A 25,588-nucleotide genomic window follows, 5' to 3' on the forward strand; every position below is an offset into this window, starting at 1 on the left:
AAACCTAAAGGTTGACATTCCTGAAAATCTTTTAAGTTAACTAATGAGATACAGTTTTAAGACATTCAGAATTCTTTAAAAAAAAAAAAAAAAAGCTATCGGGGGCACCTGGGTGGCTCAGTCGGTTAAGCATCTTGACTTTGGCTCAGGTCATGATCTTACAGTTTGTGGGTTCGAGCCCCATGTCAGGTTCTGTGCTGATGGCTCAGAGCCTGGAGCCTGCTTCAGATTCTGTGTGTCCCTCTCTCTGCCCCTACCCCACTCTCACTCTCTCTCTCAAAAATAAATAAGCATTTAAAAAATTAATATATATATATATATATATATATATAGCTATTAACAATATTTCAAAAAGATCATCATACACTTTATTTGGATTTTATTATATCATAATCACAGGGTAGCCATGGCCTGAAGAAATATACTGTAGACCCCCTCACACAGGTGCCATCTGTTTCACTAAATTATTCCTATCATAAATCTAACAATGATATGAATTAAAACACTTTATTGTTTTTAACATGAAACACATTTGCATTTCACATCTTTTTTTTTTTTTAATTTTTTTTTTTCAACGTTTATTTATTTTTGGGACAGAGAGAGACAGAGCATGAACGGGGGAGGGGCAGAGAGAGAGGGAGACACAGAATCGGAAACAGGCTCCAGGCTCTGAGCCATCAGCCCAGAGCCCGACCCCGGGCTCGAACTCACGGACCGCGAGATCGTGACCTGGCTGAAGTCGGACGCTTAACCGACTGCGCCACCCAGGCGCCCCTGCATTTCACATCTTAAAGTAAGAATGGAAATAATTTTGTGGTATAAAGAAAATATTCTTCAGAAACTTTTATGTTTCAAGTGACTGGACTTACATAATTCTTAGAAGGAAATACCAGGTTTGTAAAATTTATTAGCTATAATAATTTTATTTCACTTAACTGTTCTTTTTCTAGGATTTACTAACGAGACATAAAGTGTTGGTTGCAGACTTCTTAGAACAAAATTATGACACTGTAAGTAGAAGTCCTTTTTAAGATTTTACCTCTTTCTCTCTTCTCCCCTCTCTCTCCTTCTTAGATCTATGGATACTGGCTCCTATTTGTGATCCACAACAGACACCAACCATAGTCCACCATGCGCCCAATTTGTCCATTTACCTGGAAGTCAGGTCATCAGGAAACTGTGGAAAATTGAGGGCTTTCTTATTTTTCACACCTCTTCCTGTTGTATCAGCTCCAAAAAAAGACTGGTACCTGCTCACTTTGATCGTGATTTAAGAGCATCCATGTTGCCCTTATGAGGCAGTAGGTAGGGGCACCTGGGTGGTTCAGTCAGTTGAGCATCTGATTTCAGCTCAGGTCATGATCTCACGGTTTGTGAGTTTGAGCCCCACATTGGGCTCGCCACTGTCAGCGCAGAGCCCACTTCAGATCCTCTGTCCCACCTCTCTGTCCTCCCCTGCTCATGTTCTCTCTCAAAAATAAACAAACACTTAAAAAAAGAAGAGGCAGTAGGTAACCATAAATGGAAGAGCACTCCACCCTCACTAAAAAATAAATCATTTTACTTGCTTGATAATTAGTTTTACTTACTAGTAGAAATACCAGTTCCCTTCTCAAATGGTGAATCCAGCCCATCCTTTTGAGATTGAGCTGAAACATGACTTTTCTAGGAAGCTTTTCCTAATCCCACCTGTCCACATGCATGCATGCACAATTCCCCCGCCCCCACTGTTCACGTTGTATTATTATGGAGTGTCTGTACCTTCCTGGCTGGTTCCTGAGCTCCCTGAGAAGCAGGAACCCTGTCTGTCAAACACAGGGTTCAGAGCCTGCTTGCCTGGCTTCAAGACCCAGCTCTGCCTCTTATTAATTGTGTTACTTTGGGTAAGGTAATTTGGGTAATTTTGCACCTACTGCAAAATGAAGATATTAATAATACCTACCTCATTGGGTTGTTTGTAGGAATTTGTAAAGATTTGGAACAATTTTTTTAGGATAATACCATATTAATCCCTCAGTATTAATTTTTGTCATTATTACTTGTATCCCTAATACCTAACTCAATGCCGTACAATGGTGGTGTTCAATGAGTATTGGATAAATAGATATATCCAAGAACAGCTATGCTTTTGCTAAATACATAAGCAAGAGTAACAGCATGATTAAAATAAACATGGCACAAACCTAAAACCACAAATCTGGATCTAGTGTTGGTTCAGATGCTCTAGACCAGTGATGTCCCACTGAAATAAAAGCCACTGTATAATTTAAAAATTTGTAGTTAGCTACACAAATAGGTAAAAGGAAACACATGACTCTGAAGATACAGAATACCCTCCCTGTCACTTTCTTATAGCTTCACACGTCCAAATCACAGAAATTCAACTATGTCTCTTTTATTCATATATTGTTTACATATCTTCCTTTGAGATTAAGAATTAGCAGGGGCGCCTGGGTGGCTTAGTCGGCTAAGTGCCCAATTTTGGCTCAGGTCATGATCTCATGGTCCGTGGGTTGGAGCTCTTCTGTCAGCTCAGGGCTGTCAGCTCAGAGCCTGGAGCCTGCCTCAGATTCTGTGTCTCTCTCTGTGCCCCTCCCCCACTCATTCCCCCCCTTCAAAAATAAACATTAAAAAAAATAATTAGCAATGTAATCATGAAGTCAAAATTGATTTTCATATCCTAAAATTATCAAGAAAATATTTGTGGGATCAACTGGAGTACTTAGATCTAAATGCAAAACATGAAGGGAGAATAATTTTTATTGCCAGCAATACCCAAAAGCTTCTAGACCAAAAGAAAATGGCATATTTTTAAACTAAGGAAATGAGCTATTATTATAGTTTGGTTGATCAGAAACTGCAGATGCTAGATGGAATGTTAGAGACTCATTAGATGTACCTTATAATAAGTGAAAACAAGAGAGCTAAGATAGTTTATTACAAAACCCGTGGTATCAGCTACTGATCTTTTCTATAGAATGAGTGATGTAAATGTGTTGAGTAACACTGCTTTGCATTCAGGACATAGTACATAACAATTTGGGAGACTGTAAACTCATTCTCCTTGATCCCTTATTTACCGAATTTTTTTCTTTGTATCTATAGTCACTTCTTGTGTAATTTGGTAGCTTCACAGACACGGAGGCTGCTGCACCAACCTGAACACCAGCTCTGAGAGCTCATGCCCCCTCAGATATTTCATACTTCCTGAGTTTCATATTTTTTTGGCAGTAAACCATGAGATGGGAGCACACTGATATATGACTCTAAAATAATGAAACTGGCATCTTGGGGAATGTCATACCTTATACATGTGTTTGAAGTTTCTGGTTACATATGATTTCACTCATATGTGGAATTTACAAAACAAAGGGAATGAGAAAAGAAAGAAAAAATAGAGAGAGACAAACCAAGAAACATACTCTTAATTGTAGAGAACAAACTGATGGTTACCAGAGGGGAGTTAGGTGGGGAGATCGGGGAAATTGGAGTTGGGGATTAAGGAGGGCACCTGTCCTTACGAGCACCGAGTGATGTGTGGAGGTGTTGAATCACTATATTGTACACGTGAAACTAATATAACACTGTATGTTAACTAAATTGAAATTAAAATTTTTAAAAACTTACCACAAAGTTTGATAAATTTAATGTCCCACAAAATCCTCTTCAGTTTCATGACAGAATAAATTAAACTTACTGTTTAGTACAAACAATAAGCCCTTCATATAAAAGAGTCTAATTATTATGACTTTACTGTGAACTAGATGCTTTCTTTTTAATATTTATTTATTTTTGCGAGAGAGAGACAGAGGAGAGGGAGGAGGGGCAGAGAGACGGCGGGGGCGGCGGGGGTGGGTGGAGTGGAGGGGGGTGGTCAGAGGACTGGAAGCAGGCCCTGTGCTGACAGCAGAGAGCCTGATACGGGACTCAGACTCAGGAACTGTGAGATCATGATTTGAGCCGAAGTCCAACACTTAGCTGACTGAGCCACACAGGTACCCCCCAATGTTTTTACTTTCCACTTTCTTAATTCCCAGTTGGTAATTATCATCTGTGTGCACTGCTTGCCCTCACTGCACACGTGCACACACACCTCACCCTCAACCCTCTGAGGACCAGGACTGTTTTCCACCCTCCTCAGCCCCTGGACTCTCCTGCTTCAGTTCTCTGTGGGACTCACTCCTCCCACCTCAGTGGTCCCTGAAGCATGTCCTTGCCTGGTGGGAGGTTGACGCTGAGCTTCCCCCACCTGTGGCACTCTATGTGAAACTAAAGGGCCCAGTAGTGGAGAGTGGTTGACAGGCACACTGGGAAACGGGGGCCTCGAACACCAGCATCCTCCAGCTTCTGGGGACAGGGAAGTCCTCCAGAGAGGCCAGCTGGGATTAGATTAGCATGGCCATTGTGCAGCAAAAGTTGCCCCGTTTCTCTATGTGTCCGCTATGAACTTGACACTTTGATTCTTTATGGGGTACCAAGTGGAGCTCTAAGTATATTTAATCTTTTCCTAAATTATTCATGCACTAGTAGCTACCAGCAAGGCTACCTGAACAAATGACATGAAATGTGTTATTTTGCTACCCACTTAATAGATGAATTAGTAGATCTTTTATTCAAAAGGGTTTATTTGAGAGGACTCAAATACTCCATTTTTCTACTCAATTTTTAATTTTCAGAACTAAAGTAGCGAAGTGCATCTGTTGTTTCACTTGACCTCCGTATCCCGCTGTGTCTTTATGTGTAAAGGATGGTGAACTGGGAACCTCCGGGTGGACAGTGTGATCAGCATGGCGTTCAGCACATTGATGCAGAGCACAGCAGCTGGGCCGTGCTGGCCTAGTGGGCTGGGAATTTACTTTTGAAGCAAGAGAGTAATAAGCAAACCTAAAGCAGAGGAACCACTGCTGGTGTTACACTCTAATATTTGTTTTCTTTTCATTAGATTTTTGAAGACTATGAGAAATTGCTTCAGTCTGAGAATTATGTGACTAAGAGACAATCTTTAAAGGTAATATCAAATTGCTTAAGTTAGTCTGTGTTGGTTGATGTTTTGTTAGTAAATGATGGCCTCTTAGTGGACAAAGTACATATGGGAAAAATTAAAGTGTCCCCCCCCCACTTTATTTTTGTAACTTGAAAAGTATGCTTCATGTTATGACTGTACTTTGTAGCAAAACAATGTTGTGTCCTGCCTCGACTACTTTTTGGAAGTAATAACATAAAAATAGTAAGTGCATGATAAAGTAGAATTTCGTATATTTCAGCTCAGAAAGAAAGTCAAACCTAAGTTAATTTAAATAAAACCACAGTTCTCTCCTAAGGGGATATTTTCTGGAGATGAAAAGAAATCACTCTTAGCTTGAAACTAAGATCTGAATTACTGTTTATAAGGAAGAAACAGCAAAGTTCTCCTGTAGTTCTCTCTCTCTTTTTTTTAATGTTTATTTATTATTTTTGAGAGAGAGAAACAGAGTGTGAGCTGGGGAGGGGCAGAGAGAGAGGGAGACACAGAATCTGAAGCAGGCTTCAGGTGCTGAGCTGTCAGCACAGAGCCCAATGCGGCTTGAACTCACAAACCCAGGGCTTGAACTCACAAACCGTGAGATCAAGATCTGAGCCAAAGTCCAGTGCTTAACCGCTTAACTGACTGAGCCACGCGGACACCACTTCTGCAGTTCTCTTTCAGTGTATCTTGAAACAGAAACCAAAATGACCGTATTTTTCTTATACATCTATATAATGTAGACTTTGTAGGGTATTTTTCAGAGAAGGGGGGAAGAAAAGGTGACATTGACAATATATAACATATCAAATGCAAGATTAAAGTTTCCCTCTAAGTTTATGACATTACTGGAGAAATTCTGGATATATTTTCAATTGAGAGGGAAGACAACTTTCCACTATGAAATGGTGCTTATAGAACTGAAACATTATGGGGCTCCTGGGAAGCACTTACCCCCAGATTTGTAACATATTTTTCTAAAGATTTGTTTTTTAACTGCATTGCATTACTGGGTTCCATTCTCTGAGCATTCTTGTTAGCGTTTTACTACAGGTCATTTTTAGAGGTACCTCCACCATTTAACATGTTCAAACTGTATTTCCAACAAAGATGCTGAAATATGAAACATGCTTATTCTTTAAGAGTTAAAAGAATAATCTTTAATAAAGTGGCTGTAATAAACAGATATGTGAGAAGACTACATGATCAAGAACACAAAACTGTGCTTTTCTAAAAATTGCCAGTATTACACCAAAACAGACTCTGGAAAGAGGTCAAAAGATGATATCACTAGCTGGAAAAGAAAGTAAAGTCAATGCTCAATTATCTGCAAATAGCTTTAGTTGGATGAATTATTGGGGGTGATGAGAGGGGTAAAAGGGCACTCCATTTGGCCAACAAATATTTATGTGCTCCTATTCCTGACATTACGGTGACAGCCAAGAACAAAATGAAGTCGCATTTCAATGGACCTTACATTCTGCCAAGGAGAACAGACAATTGATAAATAAACAGATAAAAATGAAATTTTCAGGTGATTTTAGAACAGTTATGCAGGGCAAAAGGGCAGGAAGTGATGAATGAAGGGATAAATGTGTGTGTGTGTGTGTGTGTGTGTGTGTGTGTGTGTGTGTAAACAGTGGCATTTACTATTGGAGAGTATATCACCTATGAAATACCTGTGCAAGTTTGCTTTCCCTCATGAGGCAGGAAGCCCAGCAGAGTACGGCCGCCACGTAGTCGGTGAGTGGCCTTCCCTCCTTCAGTGAAACAGTGCCTGGAAGCAGCCATTTGGCCAGGAGGAGGTGGGGCTGCCCCTGTGGGAATAGAACATGAGTTAGAGCTGTGTCCCTACCCTTCAGATCTCACTCAGATATTCTAAAGAATGTTTTTGGCAGATAATAATTGGCTGGTTTTGTCAAGCAGTTTGTATGATTTGGGGGCTTACTAAATATCACCTGTATTATTTTTACATGTTGGGATGACATATAGAACAATGTGTTTATTTCTAAATATTGAATACAGTTTTTTTTTTTTAATTTTTTTTTCAACATTTATTTATTTTTGGGACAGAGAGAGACAGAGCATGAACGGGGAAGGGTCAGAGAGAGAGGGAGACACAGAATCGGAAACAGGCTCCAGGCTCTGAGCCATCAGCCCAGAGCTCGACGCGGGGCTCGAACTCACGGACCGCGAGATCGTGACCTGGCTGAAGTCGGACGCTTAACCGACTGCGCCACCCAGGCACCCCTTGAATACAGTTTTAACTAAAGTGATGACATAAGCCCATTTTGTATCACATTTTTGTCAGTTCATTTTACCCATGATTTTGCCTTAGCTGTGACCTGCCTTCCCCTATATTTGTGCCCTCGCTGCTCCAATGGTACCCATTGCTGGAGGGGTCAGTGAGCTATTTTCAGCCAGTCATTCAGCACCTTTTTATTGAGTTTCCCCTTGCATGGAAACCCGTACAAGCTGATCTGTGTAGAAAATATACCATGGTTTCACTGCTCTTTTTCTGGAGCCTGGACTGTTGAGATGGAGCTTCCAACAGAGGCAGTGACATTATGCCATGCTCTCCCAAGTCCAGAAAGCTTGTTAAAAGCAGCTGAAGATAAGGCTGCATCCTGTTGGCATACCTGTGTAGTACCTAAAGAATAGAATTCCCTATTTGCTAAGGCTCCACAACGACAGCCAAAACAGAGGAGCTGCTGCTCTGTATTATAAGAGATCATTGCCCTTGGAGGGAAGTAGAAATTGAATAGGAAACAGAGACAACAGTGCTCTAAGGGGCCAGCATGTAAGAAATAGCTCATACATTTTCCAAATCCTTCCTCTTTTTAGTGAGAATCTATGACACCCTGAACCAAAGTAGCGACATTGGTATGAACTAAGGTGATGGGACTAAAGTGGGATCCAGAAAGGTGAGGGTCATAGACTTTAGAGTTTATCTTTGTGCCATTTTCAGCAGTGACAGGAATTCATGATAGAAATTTTTCTGTGATCGACGATCTCTAGAGCCTTAGGTGAAGTTATAAAGTAACAGTTGTTCATCTAAACATCTGGGCCTTCTTCCTGTTTTTTCTGTCATGCTACCTTATCATCTCCTACCCATGGGCCCATTGCCCTCATTCTGTTCTCAAGCCCCACTTTGTCCTGTCCCCTTGTTAATAGACATAAAGTGGTTAGAGCAGAGCCTAGCTCATGTTAAGAAGTAGATATTTGTTCAATAAGATAAAAATAAATTTTATAAGTAAATATTCCTCTTCTGTCCTCAGTGCTCAATCTCTAGAACGTGGTCTATTCTAAATAAATAATTGAGACTAGGGTATGAATTAGACTGATACCCTAGCAGGATGCATTTGCATTTGAAAACAGAAGCAGTGGATATGTGATTGGTACAATCTGTAATACAAATCTGGTGGGTAGCACAGGGGAGTGAGAAGGTCCATTCTTCACTGCTGTCTACTGCTCCCCCTCCCCCCCTCCACTGTTCTGCCCCCTTCTCACATGGCTCTGAGGCTAGACACCTCTACTCTATTTCCAGCGACACAGGCAAGGAGCAACTGAGTTTGTATCTGGTATTGAAACTCTCCCTTTTCCACCTGATTGTGCTTCCTACTTATTCACAGATGCCCCAGCCCATGCAGAAGGCCTCTTTCCTGTTCTTTATTAATCCAGCCAGATGTACTACATTGGCTGCTACTCTTGCCTAAAATCTTTTATAGTGGAGTATCTCATAAATGTTTTGTTTACAGTGTGATAAAACTGAGCACTGGTGATAAAACAAAACAAAATGAAAACTAGTAAAAGACATATAAAGCAGGGTGCCTGGGTGGCTCACTTGGTTAAATGTCTGACTCTTGATTCCGGCTCAGGTCATGATCTCACAGTTGTGAGTTTGAGCCCTGCATTGGGCTCTGCCCTAAGTGTGGAGCCTGCTTAAGATTCTCTCTCTTCTTGCTGCACACGTAGAAAACTGATTTGAGGATTAACACAACAATCTGCACAACCCGAACCACAGAACTCAGCAGGTACGCAGCACAGAGAGGTGAACTGAGGGAGAGAGAAGCCGCAGAGGGCAGGGAGGTGTTTTTGCTTGTGGAGAGAGGACAGAGACGGGATGGGGGTGGGGTGGGGGGTATTATGGAAAAAGCACTCTCCCCCAAAAGCAGTTGGAGAAAAAGTGGGAAAATGGAAACGGCCACAGGGACTGAACTAAAAAGGGAGAAAGGAGAAAGGAGAGGGTTTAAATTCCATTAAGACTCTCTAAACAGGGGGGAGCGCAGACTCTGAAATTCTGCAGCTCAATACCTGGCAGTGCTCTGGTGAGAAGGGCAAATCCTCAGGAGCAGAGTGAAGTCAGGGGTCTTCGGGCCACACGGGGAAAGGTGGTTCCCCTGCTGGGGAGGCTGTGCGGCCACCCGGTCCCAGCAGACCCCAGAGGACAAACACATTCGCTACTCCAGGAACAAGGTCATTAAAGGTGAAGCGTGGTGCCAGAGGTGTGTTGTGATTTTCCGTAATCCCTGAAACGCTGCTGCTACACTATTTCGTGAACTTTTTCTGGGGCGGGCTGGCACCTGGCCGCAGTCTCGGGGCACCAGCAGCAGCGCAATTCCGCGAAAAGTTCCTGGGTGCAGCTGGCACCCAGCCATTGCTCGGTGAGATCCTCCCCCAGAGGGTCTGAGCCGGTTAAAAGCCGCAGTCCCTCAGAAGTGAGGAGTCGGGAAGCACAGCTGATCTGAGATAAAACTCAGGAGGGAGGTGCCGCCTGGCAGCCTGAAGGCTTGGTCACAGACAGTGTAAAAGCAGGGAGTGCTCCAGCTTCTGGAGACAAAGGACAGGTGCGCGATTGCTGGTCGGGTAGAGCAGAGTTCCGATTTGGAGATTCGGTTCCCGCGTGACGCCATTTTTGCCACTCCCGCGCATGGGCTTACGCACCTACAGGCACCACAACACTCCACACCAGGAAGCTAAGCAGCGCCATCTAGTGGAGAATGGAGCCGTTACACTAAGCCCCATCCAACTGGGCCAACCTCGCTCTTCAGAAACACAAGTCTCTCCACCTGCTTAGATTATGGACTGTAAAGTGCTTCATAGTTTGATTGCTAGGGTAAAATGAAGTAATTTGAATCCCATTTCAGTCTGTTCGCTGGCCCATCTATAAAATTTTCTTTTTTTCCTTTTTCTTCTTTTTCATTTCTTTTCTTTTTCTTGAATAAAGAGAAAAATATTTTTATTTTCAATTTTTATTAAAAATATTTTTCTTTAAAATTTGTTTGTATTATATTTTGTATTTTTTTGTAAATTTTTCAAATTCTACTTTACTTCCATCATTTCATTTTATTCTATTTCAGTGTATTCATTTTTTCAGATTTTCAAGTGTTTTCCTTTTTTTCTTTTTCCCTTTTTTCTCTAATCTATCAAGCTCCTTTCAACAACCAGATAAAAACACACCTAGGATCAAACATCATTTATTGGACTTGTGTGTGTGTGTTGTTTTTAATTTTTTAATTTTAATTTTTTTTGCCTTATTCTTTTTCTTCCTTCAAAATGACAAAACAAAGGAATTCACCCCAAAAGAAAGAGCAGGAAGAAACAACAGCCAGAGACTTAATCAAGAGAGATACAAGCAAGATGTCTGAACCAGAATTTAGAATCACGATAATAAGAATACTAGCTGGGGTCGAAAATAGATTAGAATCCCTTTCTATGAAGATAAAAGAAGTAAAAGCTAGTCAGGATGAAATAAAAAATGCTATAACTGAGTTATAGCAATCTCGAATGGATGCCACAGTGGCAAAAATGGATGAGGCAGAGCAGCCAATCAGTGATATAGAGAACGAACTTATGGAGAATAATGAAGGAGAAAAAAAGAGGGAGACTAAGTCAAAAAGCACAATTTAAGAATGAGAGATTTCAGTGACTCATTAAAAGGAACAACATCAGAATCATAGGGGTCCCAGAAGATGAAGAGAGAGAAAAAGGGGTAAAGGGTTATGTGAGCAAATCATAGTGGAAAACTTTCCTAACCTGGAGAAAAACACAGACATCAAAATCCAGGAAGCACAGAGGACTCCCATAAGATTCAACAGAAACTGACCATCAACAAGACATATCATAGTCAAATTCACAAATTACTCAGGCAAGGAAAGAATCATGAAAGCAGCAAGGGAAAAAAAGTTCTTAACTTACAAGGGAATACAGATCAGGTTTGCAGCAGAAACTTGGCAGGCCAGAAAGGAGTGGGAGGATATAGTCAATGTGCTGAATTGGAAAAATATGCAGCCAAGAATTCTTTATGCAGCAAGGCTGTCATTTAAAATAGAAGGAGAGATTAAAAGTTTCCCAGACAAAAATTAAAGGAGTTCATGCCCACTAAACCAACGCTGCAAGAGATTTTAAGGGGGACTCTCTGAGGTGAGAAAAGATAAATAAATAAATAAACAAACAAACAAACAAATAAATAAATAAATAAATAAATACATAAATACATAAATAAATAAATACCAAAAGCAACAAATTTTAAATTTTTTTTTTCAACGCTTATTTATTTTTGGGACAGAGAGAGACAGAGCATGAATGGGGGAGGGGCAGAGAGAGAGAGGGAGACACAGAATCGGAAACAGACTCCAGGCTCTGAGCCACCAGCCCAGAGCCCGATGCAGGGCTCGAACTCCCGGACCGCGAGATCGTGACCTGGCTGAAGTCGGACGCTTAACCGACTGCACCACCCAGGCACCCCATAAAGCAACAAATTTTAGAAAGGACCAGAGAACACCACCAGAAACTCCAACTCTATAAGAAACATAATTGCAATAAACTCATATCTTTCAGTACTCACTCTAAACGTCAATGGACTAAATACTCCCATCAAAAGACATACGGTAACAGAATGGATAAAAACACAAGAGCCATCAATATGCTGGAGACCCTCTTTAGACCTAAAGACACCTTTATATTGAAATTAAGGGGATGGAGAAACATCTATCATGCTAATGGCTGACAAAAGAAAGCCAGAGTAGCCATACTTATATCAGACAATCTAGACTTACAAATAAAGGCTGTGACAAAAGATGGAGAAGGGCATTATATCATATTAAGGGGTCTATCCACCAAGAAGACCTAATAATTGTAAACATTTATGCTCCAAATGTGGGAAAACCCAAATATATAAGTCAATCACAAATACAAAGAAACTTATTGATAATAATACTGTAATAGTAGGGGACTTCAAAACCCCACTGACAGCAATGGACAGATCATCTAAATCAGAAAATCAACAAGAAAACAATGGCTTTGAATGATACACTGGACCAGATAGACTTGACAGATATATTCAGAACATTTCATCCTAAAGCAGAATATGCATTCTTCTCCAGTGCACATGGAACATCTTCCAGAATAGATCACATACTGGGACACAAATCAGCCCTCAAGTGGTACAAAAAGATTGAGATTATAACGTGCATATTTTCAAACCACAATGCTATGAAACTCAAAATCAACCACAAGAAAAAATTCGGAAAGGTAACAAATACTTGGAGACTAAAGAACATCCGACTAAAGAATTAATGGGCTAACCAAGAAGTTAAGGAAGAAATTAAAAAGTACATGGAAGCCAGTGAAAATCATACCACCACAGCCTCAAACCTCTGCGATGCAGGTTCCCATAAGAGGGAAGTATACAGCAATCCAGACCCTCCTAAAGAAGGAAGAAAGGTCTCAGATATACAACCTAACCTTACACCTTAAAGAGCTGGAAAAAGAATAGCAAATAAAACCTGAAACCAGCAGAAGACAGGAAATAATAAAGATTAGAGCAGAAATCAATGCCATCGAAACCAAAAAACGGTAGAGCAGATCAATGAAACCAGAAGCTGGTTCTTTGAACGAATTAACAAAACTGATAAACCACTAGCCAGTTTGACCAAAAAGAAAAAGGAAAGGACCCAAATAAATAAAATCAAGAACGAAAGAGGAGAGATCACAACCAACACAGCAAAATAAAAATAATAATAAGAGAATATTATAAGCAATTATACGCCAATAAAATGGGTAATCTGGAAGAAATGGACAAATTCCTAGAAACATATACACTACCAAAACTGAAACAGGAAGAAACAGAGAATTTGAACAGACCCATAACCAGTAAAGAAATTGAATTAGGAATCAAAAATCTCCCAAAAAAAAAACAAGAGTCCAGGGCCAGATGGCTTTCCAGGGGAATTCTACCAAACATTTAAGGAAGAGTTAACACGTACTCTCTTGAAGCTGTCCCAAAGAATAGAAATGGAAGGAAAACTTCCAAACTCTTTCTATGAAGCCAGCATGACCTTGATTCCAAAACCAGACAAAGACCCCACTAAAAAGGAGAACTATAGACCAATTTCCCTGATGAACATGTATGCAAAAATCCTCAAGAAAATATTAGCCAACCGGATCCAACAATACATTAACAATTTTTTTCACCATGACCAAGCGGGATTTATACCTGGGATGCAGGGCTGGTTCAATATCCGCAAAACAATCAATGTGATTCATCACATCAATAAAAAAAGGACAAGAACCATATGATCCTCTCAATAGATGCAGAGAAAGCATTTGACAAAATACAGCATCCTTTCTTGATACAGACCCTCAAGAAAGTAGGGAGAGAAGGATCATACCTCGAGATCATAAAAGTCATATATGAAAGACCCAATGCTAATATCATCCTCAATGGGGAAAAACTGAGAGCTTTCCCCCTAAGGTCAGGAACAAGACCTGACCACCCCCTGACCATGGGGATGTCCACTCTCACCGCTGTTATTCAACATAGTATTGGAAGTCTTAGCCTCTGCAATCAGACAACACAAAGAAATAAAAGGCATCCAAATCGGCCAGGAGGAGGTCAAACTTTCACTCTTTGCAGATGACATGATACTCTATATGGAAAACCCAAAAGATTCCATGCTGATCCATGAATTCAGCAAAGTGGCAGGATATAAAATCAATGCACAGAAATCGGTTGCATTCCTATACACCAACAATGAAGCAACAGAAAGAGAAATCAAGGAATCGATCCCATTTATAATTGCACCAAAACCCATAAAATACCTAGGAATAAATCTAACCAAAGAGGTGAAAAGTCTATACACTGAAAACTATAGAAAGCTTATGAAAGAAATTGAAGAAGACACAAAAACACGGAAAAATTTTCCATGCTCCTGGATAGGAAGAACAAATATTGTTAAAATGTAGCTACTACCCAAAGCAATCTACATATTGAATGCAATCCCTATCAAAAAAACACCAGCATTCTTCACAGAGCTAGAACAAACAATCCTAAAATTTGTATGGAACCAGAAAAGACCCTAAATAGCCAAAGCAATCTTGAAAAAGAAAACCAAAGCAGGAGGCATGACAATCCTCCTGAAGCAAGGGTTGCTTCTTGAAGCAAGACTTCAAGCTGTATTACAAGGCTGTAATCATCAAGTCAGTATGGTATTGGCACAAACGCAGACACACAGATCAATGGAACAGAATAGAGAACTGAGAAATGGACCCACAAACGTATGGCCATCTAATCTTTGACAAAGCAGAAAAGAATATCCAATGGAATAAAGACAGTCTCTTCAGTAAGTGGTGCTGGGAAAACTGGACAGCAACATGCAGAAAAATGAACTTGGACCACTGTCTTACACCATACCCCAAAACACACTCAAAATGGATGAAAGACCTAAATGTAAGACACTTCGGAAGCCATCAAAATCCTCCAGGAGAAAGCAGGCAAACACCTCTTTGACCTTGGCCTCAGCAACTTCTTACTTAATGCATCTCCGGAGGCAAGGGAAACAAAAGCAAAAATGAACTATTGGGACCTCATCAAAATAAAATCTTCTGCACAGGGAAGGAAACAATCAGCAAAACTAAAAGGCAACCGACGGAATGGGAGAAGATATTTGTAAACGACATATCAGGTAAAGGGTTAGTATCCAAAATCTATAAAGAACGTATCAAACTCAACACCCAAAAAACAAATAATCCACTGAAGAAATGGGCAAAAGACATGAAGAGACACTTCTCCAAAGTAGACATCCAGATGGCCAGCTGGTGCATGAAAAATGTTCAACATCACTCATCATCAGGGAAATACAAATCAAAACCACAATGAGATACCACCTGACACCTGTCAGAATGGCTAACATTAACAACTCAGGCAACAACAGATGTTGGCAAGGATGTGGAGAAAGGATCTCTTTTGCACTGCTAGTAGGAGTGCAAACTGGTGCAGCCACTCTGGAAAACAGTACGGAGGTTCCTCAAAAAATTAAAAAATAGAATGACCCTGCAACCCAGTAGTTGCACTACTAGGTATTTATCCAAGGGATATAGGTATGCTGTTTCGAAGGGACACATGCACCCCAATGTTTATAGCAGCGCTATCAACAATAGCCAAAGTATGGAAACAGGCCTAATGTCCATCGGTGGATGAATGGATAAAGAATATGGGGTATATATACAATGGAGTATTACTCAGTGATCAAAAAGAATGAAATCCTGCCATTTGCAACTACGTGGATGGAACTAGAGGGTATTATGCTAAGCGAAATTAGTCAGAGAAAGGCAAATATCATATGACTTCACTCATATGAGGACTTTAAGACACAAAACAGATGAACATAAGAGAAGGGAAGCAAAAATAATGCAGAAACAGGAAGGGGGACAAAACCTAAGAGAGTCTTTAATATGGAGAATAAACAGAGGGTTACTGGAGGGTTTGTGGGAGGGGGGGATGGGCTAAATGGGTAAGGGGCATTAAGGAATCTACTGAAATCATTGTTGCACGATATGCTAACTAACTTGGATGTAAATTAAAAAGATAGATTCTCTCTCTTCCTCTCTGTCTCTCCCCCACTCACTTTCTCTTAAGAAAAAAAAAAAGACAGGTAAAGCGTATGTACAATATAGAAATTGTTGAAATGAATACTAAAGAGTTGGCTCTTTTGAATGCTAGACTGTAGGCAGACATCACTATTCAAGGAGAGAGCCTGTCAAATACTGTGTAGTTAGTAGAAAACTATTGTTTTGGATTGCTCCGCTGGTGCATTATTGGTTTTTCTTTTTGAGAATTAGGTCTGGGGTAGCAGTATGTTCTGTTTTGACACAGCTGTTTATATCTCTGAATTCTGTAATATTTTGCACATAGATGTTTCATCATTTTAGAAATCAAGAGAGTTTAGGTTATTTTAAGAGTATACTTAGAGTATTCTTTAAGTGATAAACTGTCTTAAAGCTCGGCTGTGTTCTAACTCCAAAGCTACCAACCGTCTTTTGTTAATCTTATTCTTAATTTTCGTGAGCTACCTTGAGATGCTTGGATTCCTGGTGTCAATAAAAAATAATTAACAAAGAAATTCCTTCCCCTCACATGACAGAGCTTAGGAATTTATTTCTTATCTTCTTCAGAGCCTGGTATTTAATTATTAGAGGGAAAGATTATAATTCAAAAGAAGCTTGGTAGGATTTGGGGGGGGGGGGTTTGGCTCTGGTCAATTTCATTAAAACACTAAGTTAAAAGAAACTCTTATTATTTCCACTTGCTTTGGTTCTACTTTGTAATATATAAGCCTATAAAATGAAATTTAGAGAACTAAAAACAATTTTTTTCCATTTTACCTAGTATAGTATTGTGTTAAATGCTTTGTATTATGATGAAATGCAGCATTTTGTCATTGTCAGTATTAATTAAAATAGATTAAATTTAATGGCTAAAAGAGTCAGTGTAGTTGGTAAATAATTTAACACAATTGCTTGTTTCATAAAACTAGTGAAATTATATTAGCAGAGGCTAGGTTGGATAGAGTTTATATATATGCATACCCATGGAATAAAAATTAAAGTGACTTAATCTGAATTTAACTCATAAATGTCACTTCAGCAAATTGAGTGTGTGTGTACATGCAAATTAGGGGTAAATTTTTTTAGTGAAATTTCTTTGTTGCTGAAAGACCTTTTGATATGTGTATGTGTATATAGTAATATGTATATGTATTTGTGTATATATGATGTGTATTTTATTGGATTTTTATATATGTTTTATATAAATATATCTTTATATATCAATGTAGAAGCTGTATCTATATCTATCTATAGATGTAGAAAGCTCTGTAAAGAAGCCTATGTATATCTGTATATGCCCGTGTATATCTTAGGTGGGTGTATCTTACATCCACATATATGTCTTGTCAGTTTTACAACCCAAAAGAGGTTTGTGGCTTGTTTTTTGTTTTGTTTTTTGGGGTGTTTTGTTTTGTTTTGTTTTGTTTTGTTTTTTTGAGAGTCTGGAAGCCATACTGCTGACCCATAAACATGCCAGAAGACAGCACGCCTATTGCCCTGTCACCAGGGAAATTAACCCTGGTACTTCTCTCCAAGCTGCAAGCATTTGCTTGTCAGAGAGATAAGAGTTTTATTTAATTCTCTTTATTAGTGGAATAAAGGCAATTAGTTAAAACAAATAGCTACCTCAGTGGACAGGTGGGTTCAGAGTGAAATGTGAAGGGTGCACAGCAAAAGGCACTGTCAAGTCCCCTTACAGAGAACAGGTTACCTTTCATCTTGAGAAGATATGCATGTAACGGGTTGCAGCTGCATGGCAGTATAAGTAAGGTGTAATTTTATGTGTCTTCATGATGTCTTTTTCACCCGTTACCTACAATGATGTGCTGTGGATGTGCTTATTTAGTAATCAAACTGCTTGCTTTCTTTTCTACATTTTGTCAACTTTATTTCCCCAACAGTATCCATGCACATCACACAGTTAAGTTGTAAAGGGTACAAACACAAACATGATTTGATGGATGCCCTTACATTCTAAAGAGGCAAGTGGGGCGCCCGGGTGGCTCAGTCGGTTAAGCGTCCGACTTCAGCCAGGTCACGATCTCGCAGTCCCTGAGTTTGAGCCCCGCGTCGGGCTCTGGGCTGACGGCTCAGAGCCTGGAGCCTGCTTCCGATTCTGTGTCTCCCTCTCTCTCTGCCCCTGCCCCGTTCATGCTCTGTCTCTCTCTGTCTCAAAAATAAATAAACGTTTTAAAAAAAATTTTTTTTTTCAAATAAAGCGGCAAGTAAGTCTGTACTGCAAGGCAGTGAGTACTGCTGAGGAAAAACAACGCAGAGCAACAGGGGAGAAAGTTGAGCTCTTAGAAACTGAACGTAGAATGGTAGTCCCCAGGCACTGGCGGGCAGGGGGATGAGAGGTATTGGTCAATGGGTACAAACTTTCAGTTATGAGAAGACTAAGTCCTAGGATTCGATGTCCAGCATGGTGACTATAGTTAAGAATACTGTGTCACGTACTTGAAACTTGCTGAGAGTGGATCTTAAGCATTCTCATCACACACCAAACCAAAGGGTAACTGTGAGGTGATGGATGTGTTAATTAACATGATTGTGGTGAATGTTTTACAGTGTATACATATTTGAAATGATTGTGATGTACACTTCAAGTATAGACAATTTTGTCAGTTATATCTAAATAAAGCCAGGGGAAACATTGGGAGTAAAGAGAGTGCAGCCACAGGGGCAGAAGAATGAGGAATAAGTGGGGCTCCTAGGAAAGGAAGTAGAAGTGACTCAGGAGCACAGAGGGGTTTGAATGCTATCCTAAGGAGTTTAATTTTTTCCCCCTAAATTTATTGGCATCCAGGGATTTGTTTATTCATTCACTCCTAAAGTGGAATTGGTAACATGAATGGGGCTGATCTTCAGAAAGATGTGTTTGACACTGCATGCAGGGTGGATTGGATTGGGTCTGCATTGAGGAAGGGACCACTCTGTGTGCTGCCGCAGGAGCCCGGTGAGAGGCCCTGAGGGCTGGAAAGAGGATGCTGGCAATAAAAGTAGAAGGAAAGATGTTCGAGACATTGATAAACAGAAAATTGGCAGACCATGGATGTAGATTTGATGCAACGGCGGAGCAAAAGAAGAAGCCGAGGAGGACTTCAACTCTTCCCTAGGGACCTGGCTGGCAGTGGTGTCATTAACAAAGCAGGAAAGGAAGGGTTTCAGAGAAGCTGAGTGTGATTAGCTAACCAAGTGTTCTACTGGGCCTCCAGGCAGGCAGTTAGAAACTTTGGTATATATATTAAAAAAAAAAAAAAAAAAGAAAGGGGGTAGGCGTTGCCTGGGTGGCTCAGTCAGCTGAGCATCCGACTCTTGATTTCAGCTCAGGTCATGATCCTAGGGTCGTGGCCTTGAGCCCTGTGTTGGGCTCTGTGATGAATGTAGAACCTGCTTGACAATCTTTCTCTCTCTCTCCCTCTCTCTCTCTCCCAACACCCCCTCCCCCAACTCACACTGTCTCTCTGTCTCTCAAAGTAAAAAAAAAGAAAAAGTAACGTTGTTATAGAGCTTAGGAAAGAAACTGGGACTTGAAATACAGGTTTGGGAGACATCTTCCTAGATATTACAGTTGAAGCCTTGGGTGTAGGTAAGACTGAAGAGGGAGAAAAGATCAGAGATTCAAGATACCGCTTGGAAAATTCCTACATAAGGAGGGCAGTAACACAGGAGCAAAGAAATAAGCTGCAAGAGGTAAGGAGCCAGAAGAATTCAGTGGCCTTGAAACCAGGGGCAAAGAAAGTTTCCAGAAGAGGGGCAGTTAGCTCTAGATGTGGCAGAGATATTAAGGAAAACGAAGATAAACAGTTTACACGACGGCTGTCCCATGTTTGAGAATACCCGGCTAACATCCATCACTGCCCATCATTTCCTTTTGTGTGCTAAAATAACTTTAAGGTGTGTAGTTCTCAGTTGTTAAATAGACAGCCAGATGCACACCCTCACACACACACACACACACACACACACACACACACACACACACATCACTGCACACACGTCTGGGGTTCTGTTGCTAGACAGTATTGTGATAGACAGCCAGCTCAAAGTTTCATGTGCTTTCTCCTCCCATCCAGGATTTCTGTAACTATCTGTACAATAGATTACTATCCTGAGGCATCCAGAAAAGGTCTGGTGAATAGGAGAACTCAAAAATAAGTATATCATATATAAAGCTGTGTAAAGGGTACATTTCAGCTGCCTGGTTGCTGAAGCTTTAGGATCTCTACCACTACATGAGAATAAAAAGTTGATGAGGTAGGGGCGCCTGGGTGGCGCAGTCGGTTAAGCGTCCGACTTCAGCCAGGTCACGATCTCGCGGTCCGTGAGTTCGAGCCCCACGTCAGGCTCTGGCTGATGGCTCAGAGCCTGGAGCCTGTTTCCAATTCTGTGTCTCCCTCTCTCTCTCTGCCCCTCCCCCGTTCATGCTCTGTCCCAAAAATAAATAAACGTTAAAAAAAAAAATTAAAAAAAAAAGTTGATGAGGTAGAGAACATTCAGTGATGCTACTAGAGGCTCTCCCACTAGTCTCATTTTTGGTATTTTTATTTTGTTTTAAAGTCTGTCTTAGTCTGTTTGGGCTGCTACAACAAAAATACCACAGACTGGGAGGCTGGGCAGCCCAAGATCAAGGGGCCAGCAGCGAGAGAGCTCTCTGGGGTCTCTTTCATAAGAGCACCAGCCCCATTCATGCAATTCTACCTTCCCAAAGGCCCCACCTCCTAATACCATCACATTTGGGGTTAGGATTCCAACATACAGATTTTAGGGAGGCACAGACATTCAGTTCATAACATGGAATAATGCTGCATTTGGGGGGAACCATTAATTTGTTACAAGAAAATGTTTTGCTTTACTTTTTTATAAAAACTTGCTGTACATATTAAACTTCATGTGGATTCAGGGTCAATGATTTTTTTTTTCTTGGCTATCTAGCAGGTTTTGTAGTAAAAGTTAGGGGGAAGGTAAGATTCACTTAATGGAACCTATTTGCCCAGTAAGCTACTAGAGTACATTTATTCAGGGAAGGGAGGTATAACTGTAGAATCAATTTTGGTATTCTTTTTTCTAGCACAATGCCTAAGAAGCAATGTAGTACTGGGAAGCAAGATTAAAGTAAGCGAGGAAAATAATAAATTCATTTTGGGCTATCTCTGGATGAAAGCTACAGAGAGAGCTTTTTTAAGCTGCAGCAATGACTGGCTTTTAAAAAAGATGCAGAAATGCATTAATCACTGAGTTTAGCAAAACTGTGTGAAAAGCTTAAAATAACTTAATAACCACTCCTTTCATTCCTGTGCTAAATGTAAGATGCATGTAATAAAGACTCTCAGTTTTTTTCATGTCAACATTCCTAACCACATTTATAGTTTTTTTTTTTTCAGGGAAAAGTGCCATATATTTTGAATCAGATGGCTCTCAGATTATTGCTTTAATTTTGTGTTTGTTTGTTTGTTTGTTTGTTTGTTTTGTAGCTGCTAGGTGAACTGATCCTGGACCGACACAACTTTGCCATTATGACAAAGTACATCAGCAAGCCGGAGAACCTCAAACTGATGATGAACCTCCTTCGAGACAAAAGTCCCAACATTCAGTTTGAAGCCTTCCATGTCTTTAAGGTAAAGTGCAACAGAAATAACGTGGGCATTTGCTTTTCACTTTCAAATGGCTAACTCCCTGCTGTTTACTCTCCTTTATACTTGAGAGAAAATGAAATAGGCAGTTTTTCTGTTTTGTGTGACTTGGGTGAAATTTTAGAGTTATTTTAATGAATGCCCATTTGTTTCTAATCCCTATCTCTAAATATTTTCATTTTTTCCACTGAGAAAATAGGTGGATACTGTTTCCCAAACATTACTAAAATAATGAGCGATAGAGCCAGAACCCAAATCCCAAGGGTCAGAATTATTGAATGCTTTGCTTTCTGCCTTAAGTGTTTTTTTGAACCTTAAATGAAGCATTGAAGAAACAGTGGGGCACTACTCACTTTCATTACTTGTTTAGAATTTTTTTTTAAATATGTTTTGCTATGAATGGAAACTAGTTCCCCATAACACCACCTTCTTTCTAACATTTTTTCTTTGATGTAAGAGTGACAAAATGGCCTTCTAGTAATTTTAGACAATATACTTTTTTAAAGCATGGTAGGAGAAATCTGTAATCTGTAATCCCATACTTGTAATCAAACTATTGTAAAGATTTTAGTTAACTTTATTTTCCTGTGCTCATATTTGAAGGTTTTTTTTTTCTGCAGCTGTATTCACATGGTACACAAAATTGATATCGCGATTTTATCACTTAGTGCTATGCCAGAAGAGGTGAACATTAATTCATTGTTGTTATATATGGGTTTTAGAGCCAGTAGTTTTATTAGCATTACAGTTTGTCATTGGATTTAGTTACTCTAGTTTACTTGAAGAGTCCTCTGTTATTTATATTTAGGTTGTTTCCATTTTCCCCACTGTAAGGAATGCTGTCATGAGCATTTTCTATAGCCAGCCAGTTGTTTTTCCATATTTGGGATTATTTTATTAGGATAGATTATCTGGAGGGGTGCCTGAGGGGCTCAGTTGGTTAAGTGTAGGACTCTCGGTTTCCTCTCAGGTCATGATCTCACGGTTTGTAGGTTAGAGCCCCACATCAATTCTGCGCTGGCTGTGCAAAGCCTGCTTGGAATTCTCTCTCCCTCTCTCTGCCCCTCCTCCGCTTGCATGCCTACACATGTGCAAACTCTCTCTCAAAATTGTTTTAAAAAGGATTAAAAAAAGATAAATATCTCTGGAGTAAAATTAAGAGTCAAGGGGGTTCCAGGCTTTTTTTGGATCTTTATGATGTTTATTCGGTGACTGAATTTATAAGTCTAAAAATGGGAGACATGACAGTTTATAAGGTATGTAGCTGTTGCTTTGAGAGGTTAAAAAAAAAAAAGCTTGGTCCATCTTTCAGCCATCGGGTCTTTTTTGGCCAGAGAGCCGCTAGAGAAATTCAAATAACAAATTAATTTATAAATTCCATTCAATTATGTTCAAAATCCCTACAGGACTTCTCATGGAACTTGGCAAGCTGATTCTGAAAGTTATGTGGTAGAACAATGGTCTAAGGTTAGCTATGGCAATTTTAAAAAAGAGCTAGGTAGGGGAATCCACTCTACCAGATACTGAGACTTAAGATTTATAGTAAATGAAGACAGTATTGTATTGGCATAGAGATAGATAAATAAAACAACAAAACCAAGGTAGAGGGCCCAGAAATAAACCTGTACAAACATGAAATGGTTTTGATAGTGGAAGAATTATAAATCAGTTGAGAATAGGTTAACTGTTTAATAAATGGTTCTAGAGTAATGGATTTCATCCATGGAGAGAAAACCCTATACTATACCCTCCAGTATACTCAGAAATAAATTCTCGGTAAAGATCTGCACTTGAAAAGCAAAACTTTTTAACTTTTAGAAGAGAAAATAAGAGACTGTCTTTATGATGTATAGGAGGGAAGAATTCTTTAAACAGAATGTAGAATCACAAAACATAATAGGAAGTATTTAGTTAACTACATCAAAATAGACACCTTTCCAGCTAAAACATCCAGATGGCTAACACACATGAAAAAATGCTCAACATCACTCATCATCAGGGAAATACAAACCAAAACCACAATGCGATACCACCTCACACCTGTCAGAATGGCTAACATTAACAACTCAAGCAACAACAGATGTTGGCGAGGATGCAGAGAAAGAGGATCTCTTTTGCACTGCTGGTGGGAATGCAAGCTGGTGCAGACACTCTGGAAAACAGTATGGAAGCTCCTCAAAAAATTAAAAATAGAAATACCCTACGACCCAGCAATTGCACTAGTAGGTATTTATCCAAGGGATACAGGTGTGCTGTTTCGAAGGGGCACATGCATCCCCGTGTTTTACCAACAATAGCCAAAGTATGGAAAGAGCCCAAATGTCCATTGATGGATGAATGGATAAAGAAGATATGGTATATATATACAATGGAGTATTACTCAGCAATCAAAAAGAATGAAATCCTGCCATTTGCAACTATGTGGATGGAATTGGAGGGTATTACGCTAAGCGAAATTAGTCGGAAAGACAAATATCATATGACTTCACTCATATGTGGAATTTAGGATACAAATCAGGTGAACATAAGGGAAGGGAAGCAATAATAATATAAAAACAGGCAGGGGGGACAAAACAGATGAGACTCCTAAAAGTGGAGAACAAACTGAGGGTTGCTGGCGGTGTTGTGGGTGGGAGGATGGCTAAATGGGCAAGGAGCACCAAGGAGAACACTTGTTGGGATGAGCACTGGGTGTTATATATAGGGGATGAATCACTACATTCTACTCCAGAAATCATTATTGCACTATATGCTAACTAACGTGGATATAAGTGAAAAATAAATAAATAAATGAATGAACGAATGAATAAATAAATAAATATTTTTTTTTAAAAAGACAGAATAAGCAAAGTGAAAAGATAGAATGTGACACATATAACTGGCAAATCATTTGGAAAGACAATTCAATAGAAAAATGGGCAAAGGATGCAAGTTGGTAACTTACAGATGAGAAAGCCTGATTGGTCAATAAGTAGGTGAAGATGATCATCTTACTAAGTAACATTGGAAATGGCCATTGAAATATCAATGAGATATCATTTTACATTTTCATAATGGCAATATGTTTAAGTCTGACAATAGCAAATATTGGTAAGGTTGGACAGCAGTGGAAGCTGTCCTACACTGTAAGTTAGCACAACCACTTTGGAGAGCAATTTAGCAAATTAAAGAACTGAAGTATGCGTATCTTTCAATCCTGAAATCTCATTTCTCAGCAATTGTTTTAAGTTTATTTATTTTTGAGAGAGAGAGAGTGTGTGTGCAAGGGAGAGAGAAGGGAGGGAGAGAATTCCAAGCAGGCTCCACAGTGTCAGCAGTAGCCCGATATGGGGCTGGATCCCACAAACTGTGAGATCATGACCTGAGCCGAAATCAAGAGTCGGACACTGAGCCAATGGAGCCTCTCAGGTGCCCCTCTCAGCAAGTTTTTAGAGACATTCTTGCACATGTGCATGAGGAATCATGTACAAAAATATTTATCACAACATTGTTTAGAATGGTGTAAAATGAGAGAAAAAACCCACAAATGGGCATCAACAGGAGATGGGGAAAATAAATCGTGATATATTCATACAGTAGGATATAGTAATGGGTTAAAATTAATTGAGTTATACCAATCAGCGGGGACAAATCCCAAACACTGAATCAAATAAGGAAATGTTAAAACGATGTTATTTATTTAAAGGTTGAAACCATGCAAAACAGCACTGTATATGGATTCATACTTCTGCAGCTATAGTCTGAAAACCTGTATGGGGATGATAAATACCAAATCCAGAATAGCAGTCACCTCAGTGGGGAGGGTTAGGGAGGAGAATGGTATCATGAAGAGGTGACCAAGAGCCTCTAATTACATCTGTAATGTTTTAGTAAAAAATCTGCAGGCAAGTATGCCAAAAATCTTAGATTTTTTTTCTTCTTACCCAATTCTTTTTCTTTCTTTCTCTTTCTTTCTTCTTTCTTTCTTTCTTTCTTCTTTCTTTCTTTCTTTCTTTCTTTCTTTCTTTCTTTCTTTCTTTCTTTCTCTTTTTCTTTCTTTCTTTTAATATATGAAATTTATTGTCAA

At 39.7% G+C, this 25,588-nt stretch overlaps 1 protein-coding gene across 12 annotated transcripts in view; it reads left to right on the top strand.

The window, feature by feature from the left end:
* The window catches only part of CAB39L (calcium binding protein 39 like), a 130,797-nt gene that overhangs the window by 92,492 nt on the left and 12,717 nt on the right, over positions 1-25,588 (top strand). For 11 of the 12 annotated variants that reach the window (XM_040448387.1, XM_040448384.1, XM_040448394.1 and 8 more), the window contains 3 exons: positions 951-1,010; positions 4,943-5,008; positions 21,364-21,507. In XM_040448387.1, coding sequence (XP_040304321.1) covers positions 951-1,010; positions 4,943-5,008; positions 21,364-21,507 — 270 coding nt within the window. The remainder of the gene's footprint in view (positions 1-950; positions 1,011-4,942; positions 5,009-21,363; positions 21,508-25,588) is intronic. The other variant, XM_040448393.1, reaches the window with a different exon arrangement.

Source organism: Herpailurus yagouaroundi, unplaced genomic scaffold (genome assembly GCF_014898765.1).
Source record: "Herpailurus yagouaroundi ecotype Mexico unplaced genomic scaffold, PumYag 197, whole genome shotgun sequence".
Taxonomy (NCBI): domain Eukaryota; kingdom Metazoa; phylum Chordata; class Mammalia; order Carnivora; family Felidae; genus Herpailurus; species Herpailurus yagouaroundi.